The 13829-nt window shown below is 42.7% G+C and overlaps 1 protein-coding gene across 4 annotated transcripts in view; it reads right to left on the reverse strand.

The window, feature by feature from the left end:
• Positions 1-13496, reverse strand: part of FAM184B (family with sequence similarity 184 member B) — a 117928-nt gene extending 104432 nt beyond the window's left edge. For 2 of the 4 annotated variants that reach the window (XM_055588114.1, XM_055588113.1), the window contains exon 1: positions 12957-13496. In XM_055588114.1, coding sequence (XP_055444089.1) covers positions 12957-13103 — 147 coding nt within the window. In that variant the 5' untranslated portion in view covers positions 13104-13496. The remainder of the gene's footprint in view (positions 1-12956) is intronic. The other 2 variants (XM_055588115.1, XM_055588117.1) reach the window with 2 other exon arrangements.
• Between the last annotated feature and the right edge of the window lie 333 nt (positions 13497-13829).

The raw sequence follows: 13829 nt of genomic DNA on the forward strand, positions 1-13829 counted from the left end.
GTCATTGGATTTAGGGCCCATCCCGGTAATCTAAGATGATCTCATCTCAATACACTTAATCTGCAGAGATCCTTTTTCCAAATAAAGTATTATAGCATCACAGGTTCCAGGGATCTGACACCTATTGGAAGGCTATTTTGGGTCTACCATGGCTTATAATGAGAAGACAGCAACTGCCAAGTGTACAATTACACAAAGCTGTAAAAGACTGAATAATCTCTTGGACTTGGATTTTTAACAAAACAAGAGCATGACGTTTAAGGGGGTAAAGCTATAATGCTAGCTGGTCAGGATTCAGCAGCTTTTCAGGAAAATTTTCTCTGCCACCCTGCCTCACAAGACTTGGAACAACATTATTCCTGATGAAGACATCGAAGACTCACAAGAAGGTCTTTCTGCTTCATGTTCTGAAGGTTCCACAACTAAGAGAAAGGCTTCCAGTGCGATCAGGGTCAGACCAGGGAGAACTGCTGGTGTGGTTATTGGTGCCACTGGCCTGCGAGCTGTGAAAGAGCTGCTTGTTTCTCTAATACCTCGAGGAACCTGGGAGCCTTTTCCAGGTGTATCCTCTTACCCTGGAGGCTCAGAATATAGTGAGTAACTTCAAATAGGTCCATTAAAGTTATAATGTGAGCTGACAGCCTGGGCCTGTTATTACGCCACTATGGTTTGAAAGTAATTATGCCATTGTCTCTGTAACTATGAGAGCTGCTCACTTGAAACTGTTCCAGTGTTCAGATTATAGAAGACAGTTGTAGTAAATGCCTTTTTAAATGGCAAGCTTTGTAGTCAACAAGTTAGGACCTCCATATATCTTGTTTATTAGGTTGTTTTTAACTAATTGATAAATATTCTCCAGGTCTCTTTCTTCCAATTTTCCTAATATTTTTTATGGGAATCTACCTGTAACAAACATGAGCTCTGCTCATGGAAATCTACCTCAAGGAAATAATCTAGTAAAAATGCAAGGATAGAATCTCAAGAATATCCATCACAATATTTTAACAACAAATCACATCACAATGATTTTAACAATAAGAAACCAGAATCAACCAAAATATCCATGAATCATGGTCCCTATGTACTTCAGGAAACTTTTCTTGATCCCTCAGATTGTTCAGTGTTTTCATACTTCTTGCTTGGTAACATATCAAAACCGTATTTCAATTTTTAAATAAGAACAGGTTGTTTTAACCAGTCTCCATTCAATCAACAGGTGGATAACTTAATACTCTTCATTCTTCCTCTGGAAAGCCACCAGGCTTCTGCTCTCACAGTCACTTGTTTATGCCAGTTGTATTTGCTATTGTAATTATGTGATTTAACACCGCACTAAGCCAGTTATATATGAATATAAGAGTAAGTTGTTGTTCTGATGAAAACTGGGCTGAATAATTTGAAAGATAAGGCATTTATTGATAAAGGTGAGTTGCTAGAGGAAAAAAACGGTATTCAATTAGGTATGATGAAGAAGTGAAAAGTTTTAAAGGTTTAAAAGGATTCTGAACCCATACTGTTTCACAAGTGTTTTAGATTCTCCTTCTCCACCTTAAAGACGCCAAAATGATAAAAAACAAACAAACAAACAAAAAAAAACTGATGCATTATGGTCAGGCCAGGACAGTGCCTGTTTATACCTTTAATTACAGTGCCCTATCTGATTTAGTGGGCCTTTCATTCTCAGAAGTGTCTCAGTTTGTATGACAAATTAAAATGTCACTCTAACTATAGTAAACTATGGGTATAGTTTATATAAGACAAGTAAGGTGAAATGCCAGACAGCAGGTCATCCCAAAGAACTGAAACTGAGTCTCACATGAAATAATTAGTGAATGAATATCCATCTATGTGTTTTAAATTAAGGGTCCTCAAACTTTTTTCTGTAAAGGACCAGGTAGTAATTATTTTAGGCTTTAGCAAGTCTCTGTCCTAGTGATTCGAATCTGCCATTTCAGCACAAAAGCTACCCTAGACCATCTCTAAATGAATGTGCATCACTATGTTCCAATAAAACTTTATTTTGGACATTAAATTTGAATTTCATATACTTTTCATGTGTCACCAAATATTGTTCTTATTTTGTATTTTTTCCAAGTTTTTAAAAATGTAAAAACTATCCTTGACTCACAAGCCATACAAAAATGGGCAGCTGATCTGGCCTACAACATAGTTTGCTGACCCCTGTTTTAAGTTTAAAAAAATGTTATGTATGTGCTAGGCTGTTCACATGACATTGAATATGAGGGCTTCTATTGTATTTGAGGGTTTCTTTCTACTTGTTTTGCCTGTAAGTTCCATGAGATAAGGGATTTTACCTGGCACTTTTAAAAACACTCAGTAAAAGTATCTCAAATGAAAGAAGTTAAATTATACAACATTTATACAATGGAATATTTTTAACACAACCATTAAAATTATGTTGGCGAGTTCTAGATTTACTTCTAAAGAGGGAAAACTCCAGGTAACACAATAATTATGAATGATATATTTTTAAAAGTGGCATGTCTATATATGTATGGGAAATCATAGAGTAGGCTATACAAAATGGTATTAGTTATTATATCACTGCAGTTACTATAGATTGGGGATACTTTAAAATCTTTTTCTTCTTGTTTCTCTGTGGTTTTTATTTTTCTCAAATGGATATTTTATGTATGATTGGTCACTGAGGTTTCTTTTTATATTTTGCCCCATAATTCTGGTGTCCTGAAGGAATATGGATTTGATCAATTGGAGAGCTTGGTCTAATCCTGTGTCTATGGTGAGGGGCTGCTGCTGCTGCTAAGTTGCTCCAGTCATGTCCGACTCTGTGTGACCCCATAGACGGCAGCCCACCAGGCTCTGCCATCCCTGGGATTCTCCAGACAGGAACACTGGAGTGGGTTGCCATTTCCTTCTCCAATGCATGAAAGTGAAGTCGCTCAGTCGTGTCCGACCCTTAGCAACCCCATGGACTGCAGCCTACCAGTCTTGTCCATCCATGGGAGTTTCCAGGCAAGAGTACTGGAGTGGGTTGCCATTGCCTTCTCCGATGGTGAGGGGCTGCTGCTGCTGCTACTGCTAAGTCGCTTCAGTCGTATCTAACTCTGTGCGACCCCATAGACGGCAGCCCACCAGGCTCCCTGTCCCTGGGCTTCTCCAGGCAAGAACACTGGAGTGGGTTGCCATCTCCTTCTCCAATGCATGAAAGTGAAAAGTGAAAGTGAAGTCACTCAGTCGTGTCCGACTGCTAGCGACCCCATGCACTGCAGCCTACCAGGCCCCTCCGTCCATGGGATTTTCCAGGCAAGAGTACTGGAGTGGGTTGCCAATTGCCTTCTCTGGGTGAGGGGCTAGGAGTGACTAAGTCAGAAGTTGACCTGGGAGGGGATGGAGAAAGTCCATTTACTTATCAGATATGCCAGTTTATTGCCTTTATGAAACTTGAAATTAGATGCTAGTAACTCCTGAGTTCTGTCCTTGAAAAAGAAACCTCCCCACTGTCCCATGAGATGGCTGTTTGCAGGCTATGGTTGAAATGTGATATTTTTACCTAAGAGCTGTGGGAGGTCCAGGAAGAGTTTTGTTCATTTAGCCCACCAACAAACACTTGATGAGCAACAATCACTAACCAGGTGCTGTTCCAGGCATTGGGGTGTAGAGGAGAGAACGGGACAGAGAGAAATTCCTGCTTTCAAGGGATGACTTCCTTGGCAGGGAACAGAAAGCAATAAACAGATGAACAGATGGACGGAAAAAATGGAAACAGCAGATGGAGCTGAGGGAATTTCATGGTATAGGTGAGCAGGGAGTTCCTCCCTTAAGAGACATATGAGCCTAGCCAGGAGCAGGCGGAAGAAGCCACAAGGACAAAGGCTCCAGGTGGCACTAGCGTCTGAAGGCTTTGAAAGAAGGCCAGTGTGATGGAGGAGATGACGCTGAGAAGTGGACAGCAGACACCTCAGGTGACCATACTGAAGAATTCACTTAGGTGAACAAACTTTATTCCAAGTGAAATGAGAAGCCATTTGTGGGTTCTAAATGGAAGAATGTCATGCTCTTTGTTTATTCTGTATGATTATTGCTGCTGTGAGGGGGGCGAGGGTAGACCACGAGGAGCCCCAGAAGGGTTGAAGGAAGGAGGTGAAGGTGGCTCAGACTAGGGTGGAGGCAAAAATGCGGATGATCTTTTATATTTATGGGGTAAAGTCATCAGGACTTGCTTCAGAACTGGATTCAAAAGGGAGAAAATTCAGTTTGTTTTTGTTGGTTTTAATGTTCACAGCTTAATTGAGATATAATTATTGAGACCATACAATCCACCCATTTAAACTGTATAATTCAATGGCTTTCAGCACATGCACAGAATTGTGTAACTATGACCACAGTCAACCTAAGAATATTCTTATTGCACCAAAATGAAACCTTGCAGCCCTCACTCACTGCCCCTGACCGTACTTTGTACCATATTTTATTCGTACCGTTTTCCAGTTGATAGACATTTAGTTTATTTCCATTTTTGGCTACTACAAATAATGTTGCTCTGAATGTTACGTATAAGTTAGTTTTTCTTGGGTATATACATAGGTGTAGAATTGCTGGTTCATTATGATAAATCTCTTAATTATTTGAGGAACTGCCAGATTGTTTTCCAAAGCGGCTGCAACGTTCTACAGCAATGTAGGAGGGTGTTATTCAGTTTTAGCATCACTCTGGCTGCTGTGCGGAGAAAGAATTGGAGCAAGGTTTGGGGTGGCAAGTGCAGAGATCTGAGTGTTATGCAAAAGTGGAGGTATCTTAGTAGGGTTTAAAGACATCCAATTTAAATTGTCCTTCATCCTATTTTCTGGCAAAAAGATTTCTGTGAGATAGCTGTCTGTACACCACAAATCACTTCATTAAATTAAAAGATTCCAACAGAGAGGGCTTGTTAATACAGATCTGCAGTTTTCAAATCTAGACTCCTAAAGCAAACTGGTATGGAACTGTTTAAACATCTGTCCCCACACAAGCTCCTGCAGGCAGGAGGGTATTTGGAGAGAAGCTAAGGGAGTCAGCAATGCAATAAAACTTCAATAGCTTCAAGCCACAAAAACCCAGGGCTCAAGTGGCAACCTGTTGCCGAGGACTCGTGTGGTAGCAGGCATCACTCCTACTGCTGGGCCACTGCCCTGGCCTCTCAGTCCAGGAAAGGGCTGGCTTTGTTCCTAGTTGCTGGTTTTGACAACTGAGCAATGGTCCTGTCCCTCTGCAATTCTTCTAGCTCAGGAAGGGAAGAAACCAACATTTATCAGGCTTATGATAGTTCCGCGCCCGGGGTGAGATGCTCTCCTTACATTCCTTAACTTGGTGAACCCTCACAACAAATCACCAAGGAAGAAAGGACTACTTTTCTCATTTACAGATAGGTTGGCCAGAAAAGGTATCTCTGAAGAGACAGCATTTTAGCTGGTAACAGCCACAAAAAGTGATCATTCTAAGAGTAAACCCCAAATTGTTAGCTCTCCAGGTGTCCTCGTTTTTATTCATATTTAATTTTTATTTATATTTATTATATAAATAAGAGTAAGAAGCACCCCTCTAGAAATAAATCCAACTTAAATTTATTTAAAAGATAACCTGGAGTAGAAATTATAATCTTTTTTCCTTAGTATTTCTGACTTTTTACTCAGGGACTATTCTCCATAACAGTATCTCCCTACCCCATCCCTAAACAATCCACTATTTTCCCCCAACATCCAATATGACTGTCTCTGCTCATGTGTCTCCACAGACTTCAGTAAGGTTCTGGGATGTGGGGAGACACAGTTCCCTTGGTTTGGTCATGCTACTATGCTGGGAGTGCTGACTCTGACCTCCAGACCTTCTCACAGCAGGAAGGAAGGATCTACAGATAAGAACTACACTGCCACTCAAAAGGCCCCTGCTCTCAAATTAGGATGCTTCTTGAATGACAGAATTCATTCTTACTACAACACTTTACCACAGTCCTCAAAACTGAACTCATCCTAAGATCTGTGTGGCAGGTCTTTAGGAAAGCTAAACTAACTAAAATATAAGACCAAGGCATAAGGCTGTTTTGAGATCAAAATATACTGTGTATATGCTCACTCATGTCTGATTCTTTGTGACCCCAGGGACAGTAGCTTGCCAGGCTCTTTTGTCCAGGGGATTTCCCAGGCAAGAATACTGGAGTGGGTTGCCATTTCCTCCTCTAGGGGATTTTCCTGACCCAGGGATCAAACGTGTGTCTCCTGCATCTCCTGCATTGGCAGGTGGATTCCTTACCACTGAGCCACCTGGGAAGAATAATATTAGAGAATGTGGCTTATATCCATGGGGAAGCTGGATTCTCAATATTTACCCACCTATTCACAAGCTGGGCCAGGGCAGTTCCTCCCCCTCCCAGAACTGTACCTCTTCTTATAAATAGACGGAGACTGACCATGCTCATCTCCTTGCCATGCAGAAATGCTGTGCTCCCGGAGGATGAGTAAGCATGTCAAGGGCTTTACAAAGAATGCAAACACTAGGGAATCATAAGGCATCACTAATGTCCAGAAGTTGCAGCCACTTGATTTCACCGTAGCCCCTATAGGGTCTTCTGAGACCTGGGAAGACATCATTTTGGAAGGATGACTGACAGGTTCTCTTGGGGTTATTTTACTCCTTATACTTTTAGCTTGGCAGCTTCTGGCACTAAGAGGACTGCTTATTGCCTCCTGGATACTTTTCTTCTCATAACTCCCAATGAGAGGTAGTCTCGTGGGTGTATGGAGTCATGTTTATGGGCTGGGTTCCTAAGATTCAGCCTTCAGTTTGAGGGATGATTGATGGAGAGGGAGCATGTGCTTTCCCACTCATTTTTGTGTTCTAATACAAAAGGATATTTGTTAAACTTGTTTTGGGGGCAAGACACTCCATCCCACCTTGAAAGTGGGAATTGGAAAATCTCTGGGTATGAGGGATGCCAACACTTCTGGATAAGAGGATGTGGAGAAAGTTACAAAAGGAAAAATCAGCTGCAGATTTTTGAGCGGGTGAAAAGCAGAGACTGGCTGAATGGACAGGGCTAAGCAAACCTGCCTGATGCTTTCAAGACCAAAGTATCCCACAGGCTATAATAGGAAATGGAAGTGAAACCTCCTGCTCTCCCAATTAACTCCTCTGTGTCTGCTCTACTATTCAAACCTTTGGCTATACTGAACCAGTGATTCTCAACCCTGTGTGAATGTTACAGGTCTTGAGGGGCTTTAGAAAACAGCAATCCCTGTCACCACTCCTTACTTTCTAAGATGGGGTCTGGGATACTGTATGCTTTTTGTTTGTTTTAAACTTTTATTTAGAAAGAATTTCAAACTTAGGGAAAAACTGCCAGAAAAAGAACAGTACAAAGAACGTCACACTTACCTTTACTCAGATTCTCTTATTCTTAACCATTTGTCCCATTTGTTCTATTACTTGTTCTCTTACTATTTTCTCTATCTTATTTATAAAATAAAGTAATGAAGATGTGTGTGTAGGAATGTAATGTTTGTAGCAGCATTATTCATAGTAGACCCAGAGTGGAAACAATCCAAATGCCTATTAATTGGTGAATATGATCATTAGTATCCATACAATGGGATACTAGTGTGAAATAAAAGGGAATGAATGAATGACATAAGACGCTACACCAATTGATGAACCTCAAAACACGATGCTAAGATTTAGCAACTAAGTGAAAAAACCAGATGGAAATACATGTTGCATTGTTTCACTGACATGAAAAGTCTGACAAAGACAAATTTATAGAGACACAAAGGAGATTAATGGTTGCTTGGCATGGGGGTGGGAACAGGGATTGACTACAGATGGATACAAAGGACAATGATAGAAATGTTCTAAAACTAGATTACGGTTATGGTGCAACAACTCTGTAAGTTTACTAAAATATATTGAATTGTATGCTTAGATGAATTTTATGATATGTAAATTATACTTCAATAAAGCTATACAAATTAAGCAGTTACCAAAATCAGACAGAAAGGAAGCAAGAACAGCAATCTTAGAAATGAAAATATAACTATACAACTTTATAGATGGGAAAAACTCTGGATTGGACAAACTGTTTAGTGGATTGGCAAACAAGAAAACATGATTAAGGAAATCATCAGGATTCAGAGACAAAAAAATTTTTAATAACATTTCAGAATATGGAGAGGCTTCCTTAATTCACTTAATAGCAGTTTCAGAAAAGTGAAAGGAAGTAATGGCAGAAAAACAATATTTGAACAGAAAATCATTGATAATTTTCAGAATTAAAGACAGCATATGAGTCTTCAGTAGAAAGTACACTCAATACCAATTAGGGAGTTATAATGAAATGGCTAAACATCAAAATAAACACATGCAAATGCCATCAAGAGAAAAGGCAGATTAGCTACAAATAAATGAAAATTTGATGGGCAGTGGGAATACCAGACCACCTGACCTCCCTCTTGAGAAACCTGTATGCAGGTCAGGAAGCAACAGTTAGAACTGGACATGGAACAACAGACTGTTTCCAAATAGGAAAAGGAATACGTCAAGGCTATATATTGTCACCCGGCTTATTTAACTTATATGCAGAGTACATCATGAGAAATGCTGGACTGGAAGAAGCACAAGCTGGAAACAAGATTGCCGGGAGAAATATCAATAACCTCAGCTATGCAGATGGCACCACTCTTATGGCAGAAAGTGAAGAGGAACTCAAAAGCCTCTTGATGAAAGTGAAAGAGGAGAGTGAAAAAGTTGGCTTAAAGCTCAACATTCAGAAAATGAAGATCATGGCATCTGGTCCCATCACTTCATGGGAAATAGATGGGGAAACAGTGGAAACAGTGTCAGACTTTATTTTTCTGGGCTCCAAAATCACTGCAGATGGTGACTGCAGCCATGAAATTAAAAGATGCTTACTCCTTGGAAGAAAAGTTATGACCAACCTAGACAGAATATTGAAAAGCAGAGACATTGCTTTGCCAACAAAGGTTCATCTTGTTAAGGCTATGGTTTTTCCAATGGTCATGTATGGATGTGAGAGTTGGACTGTGAAGAAAGCTGAGTGCCAAAGAATTGATGCTTTTGAACTGTGGTGTTGGATAAGACTCTTGAGAGTCCCTTGGACTGCAAGGAGATCCAACCAGTCCATTCTGAAGATCAGCCCTGGGATTTTTTTGGAAGGAATGATGCTAAAGCTGAAACTCCAGTACTTTGGCCACCTCATGTGAAGAGTTGACTCATTGGAAAAGACTCTGATGCTGGGAGGGATTGGGGGCAGGAGGAGAAGGGGATGACAGAGGATGAGATGGCTGGATGGCATCACTGACTTGATGGACGTGAGTCTGAGTGAACTCCAGGAGTTGGTGATGGACAGTGAGGCCTGGCGTGCTGCAGTTCATGGGGTCGCAAAGAGTCAGACATGACTGAGCGACTGAACTGAACTGAGGATTTTTATCAGCAGCAATTAATACCTATGGTAATGGAACACTACCAACACTGTGCCTTGGAAAAATAAGTGTTCAGAAGATTTTTATGGGCAAATAAACAATCGGGAGGACAAAATAAATACATTTTCAAATGCACAGAAGATTTCTTCGCCCACTAGGACCCCTTCAGAAAAAACCATTAACAGATGAACTTCAGACAGAAGAAAACTGAACCAAAAAAGAAGGCCATGGATTCAAGAAAAAAAAACATGGGGGGGGGGTAGAAGAATCAGCAAAATATCAGTAAATTTAAATAACTATAAAAATGAATTAAAAATTTTAAAGGTAAAAAATCTAGACAACAATGACAAGACAGGAAAGGGAAGGGCTATTAAATGGCCGAAGTATGCAAAGCTCTCTTTCAGGAAGAAAGAATTACATGATAACTTTATTCAGTTCAGCTCCGTCGCTCAGTCGTGTCCGACTCTTTGTGACCCCATGGACTGCAACACCCCAGGCCTCCCTGTCCATCACCAACTCCTGGAGTTTACCCAAACTCATGTCCATTGAGTCGGTGATGCCATCCAACCATCTCATCCTCTGTTGTCCCCTTCTCCTACCCTCAATCTTTCCCAGCATCAGGGTCTTTTCAAATGAGTCAGATCCTTGCATCAGGTGGCCAAAGTATTGGAATTTCAGCTTCAACATCAGTCCATCCAATGAACACTTAGGACTGATCTCCTTTATGATGGACTGGTTGGATATCCTTGCAGCCTGAGGGACTCTCAAGAGTCTTTTCCAACACCACAGTTCAGTTCAAAAGCATAAATTCTTCAGTGCTCAGCTTTCTTTATAGTCCATCTCTCACATCCATATATGACTACTGGAAAAACCATAACCTTGACGAGATGCAACTTTGTTGGCAAAGTAATGTCTCTGCTTTTTAACATGCTATCTAGGTTGGTCATATTAGAAAAACTATAGTTAAATATGTATGTGGAAAACTAAACATAATGTTGATAAGTATAGGAATAATGCCTAAAGCCCTCAAACCAACAGTGGAAAATGAGGGAATATAAATCATTTAACTAATCCCATAGAAAGCAGAGATGGAGAAAAAGGATGGTAAATGAAAAGCACAAAATATGATGGAAAAATAAGCCCCAATATATTGGTAATCACAGTAAACGCACATGGACTAAATTCACCTATCAGCAATACAACAAAATAAAACTTATAGAAAGATTAAATATAAAGAGATGGAAAATACGATGTACAAACAACCAGAAGAAAGGTAGCATATCAATATCCATATTGAAAGGGTCTAATTTAAACAACTAGCATGGAAAATGATAAAGCAAGCATGACACAATAAAAATCAACTGTGATTTCAACTTTGAATTTCTATATTCAAAACAGAATATACTTTGAGAAACACTGCCTACTATGCCATAGGATCATGGATGCTTTCTTCACAGTGCTTGGCAAATAATAATCATGCCAAAATATTAATGGGTGGAGTGACTACCATTACCACGTTATATTCAAATGATCTTTCTATACATTTGTCACACCACAAGGGCAGGGGCCCTATCTTTTTCAGTTGTATGCCATTAATATTGAACACAGTGCCTGGCACATAGCTGTTGTTTCTCAGTCACTAAGTTGTGTCCAACTCTTTGGACACGTCAGACTCTACAGCATATCAGACTCCTCTGTCCTCCACTATCTCCTGGACTTTGCTCAAATTCATGTTCATTGAGTCAGTGATGCTATCTATCTATCATCCTCTGCTGTCCCCTTCTCCTTTTGCCCTCAATCTTTACCAGCATTAGGGTCTTTTCCAGTGAGTTGGCCCTTTGCATCAGGTGGCCAGAATATTTGAGCTTCAGCATCAGTCCTTCCAATGAATATTCAGGGTTGATTTCCTTTAGTATTGACTGGTTTGATCTCCTTGCCATCCAAGGGACTCTGAAGAATCTGCTCCAGCACCACAATTCAAAAGCATCAATTTTTCAGTGCTCAGCCTTCTTGATGGTCCAACTCAGTAGGCACTCCATAAATTCAAACTGAGTTCAAGGTTCATCTCTTCCATAAAACCTCTCCTAACTGTTCTTGCCTATAATGACTTAACCTTTGTTTCTACCTCTAGAGCACTCACAACTTGAAATATCCAATTTAGCAACTGATTACAGAGTAGTGTCTTTTTGTTTTTTCTCCAAAATTGTTTCTCCAAAAATATTTTAGTTTCTTTGAAGACAGATAAGAGGCTTTATTCTGTGCCTAACACCTCAAATCAATACTTTTTGGGTCGACGTTACTATTTGGATGACTGGAAATTAGATCAGTGGTGCCAAGCAGCATGTGCCAAGGCCTCCAAGGAGTATCTCCATTTCCCCTTTTCCACCCTTGACTCAAGAGATCACTGTTTGGATACAGGCTCATTTGCAAAAAATGTGGAGAAGTTAAGGGAAGGGCCTGAGAAGGCAGCTAGTGCCCAATTTCAGACCTCTGTGCTCTCTTCCTTCTGGCGAGGAGGAAAATGCCTGTGATGCTATAAAAAAAGTGGGTGTTGGAAGCGGGAGGGAGACAGTTGGGGAAGAGAGCATGTCCCATACACAGAATCTGGACCCAATGTTTTACTAGCAAGCATGTTATCAGGAATAATTACGAGATCAAAAGGAAACTCCAAGGCAAATAGCTCAATTCAGGCACTGGGGGACCTTGTATAAAAGACAGAGAGGGATGTTTTCCATCTACATGCCAGGCACAGGAGGGGTGCCTGTCACAAGCAACTCCTAATTGCGAAGCTGCAGGGGGCTAACAAAGGACAGGGTGACATCTTTTGCTGGTCTTCATAAGGAAGGCAGCACGGTCCCTAGAGGTTCAATCAGGGCCCTGGGATGAGGTAGGAGAATGGGCTGGCTGACCTCCCAAGGTCTTTTGTAATCCCGTAATTAAATGGTGAATCGTTCATTTCCCCATTTACGCTCTGCACACGTCTGCAGCCAGTTTGATAGTAAGTCCCCTGGGCAGCCTTCCAGGTTTAGCGCGGTGCCACGCAAGCTGCTGGCACTCAACAAATGACTCGAATATTTGCTGAATGAAGGAATAAATGAATCAAATATTAAAATAGCCCACATGACCTCCTCCCCGCAGGTAAAGTACTGTGATGAATGAAATCACAACATTTCAGGCACAATCATTTGAGCAGAGCCTGCAAAGAAACACACATACACACCCCAGCACTGATTCAACTCGATTCACATTCCCACCCTGGGAGCACTGACCACCTGCTCGGCGTGCAAGCTGTAGGAGTTTTTTGGCAAGGATCCTTTCTCTCAACTGCTCTAGGACGGTGCCTCCAGAAGGTCACCAAGATTTAAGGCCTCTTCCCTTCCGCATGGCCTCCGAGACAAAGTTTCAGCTGGGATTTTGCCTGGACCTCCCTTGGGTGCGTCCGCACTCCCTTCCCTGCCCCCGGCGCCCCGGGCGCATATCTCGCCAGCCCGCAGCGCCTCATCTTACCTTGGTGAGCTGGGCGATCTTCTTGCACATTTTCACGTGCATCTCAGGATCACAGTCCATTCTCCAGCCGGCGCCACCGCGGGCATCGGCTTTGGAGCCCGGGCAATTCCCGGGAGCGTGAATTTTGCTGTTCAGGGCAGAAGCCATCGCTGAAACGCGACCGGCACTCAAAAGGCTCTTGCTGGCTCGGGTTCTCGCAGCCCACGATGTGCACGTGCTTGTGCGCGCGGGCGTGTGAGCTTGTGGGCTTTCTTCGGAGAGGTGGCACTGCAGTCCCGCCGCCTGCACCGCCACCTGGCTCTTGCTCCGCCTGGGTGTCCTCCTTCCCGCTGTTCGCGCGTCCACCCTGTCTGCCCCCGCGCTCTCGCTCGCTCGCTGGCTCTCCGGGCACCCGCACCCTGCGGAGAGGCGCCGAGGACCCGCACTTGCGGCTCGTGATTCGCTAGCCGCTCCGGGGCCGGTGCGGGTCTAGCCTGCAATAAGCTTTCGAGATGAGGAGTTGCTGGCCTCTAAGAGGTTTTCGCTGGCCGGGCGCCGCGCTCTGGGACACGTGGGTGCAGCCGGGCTCCGGACTCAGCGGCAACGGCCCCCGCCCGTGGTAGGCATCCCAGGCCAAACAAGAAGAGCCGGCTTCAGCCTCGGGCACTTGGGGGCGTTTGATCTGGGGAGGGGGATCCTGGCGAAGTGCTGTGGGCGAACGGGTGGCGAGGGACGGGGCACATTGACGGGTGCCCTCAGCCAGCTACTCCGGAGCCTCGGATCTCGGCGCTGAGGGCGGAGGTTGGGGGGTGGGGGGTGGGGGATGGGCGGGGGCAGGATGCCAAGAGGGGCAGGGTGGGGAAAGCAAATTGCGGGGACGCGAGGAGATGGCGG

The sequence above is a fragment of the Bubalus kerabau genome, chromosome 7 (assembly GCF_029407905.1).
Source record: "Bubalus kerabau isolate K-KA32 ecotype Philippines breed swamp buffalo chromosome 7, PCC_UOA_SB_1v2, whole genome shotgun sequence".
Taxonomy (NCBI): domain Eukaryota; kingdom Metazoa; phylum Chordata; class Mammalia; order Artiodactyla; family Bovidae; genus Bubalus; species Bubalus kerabau.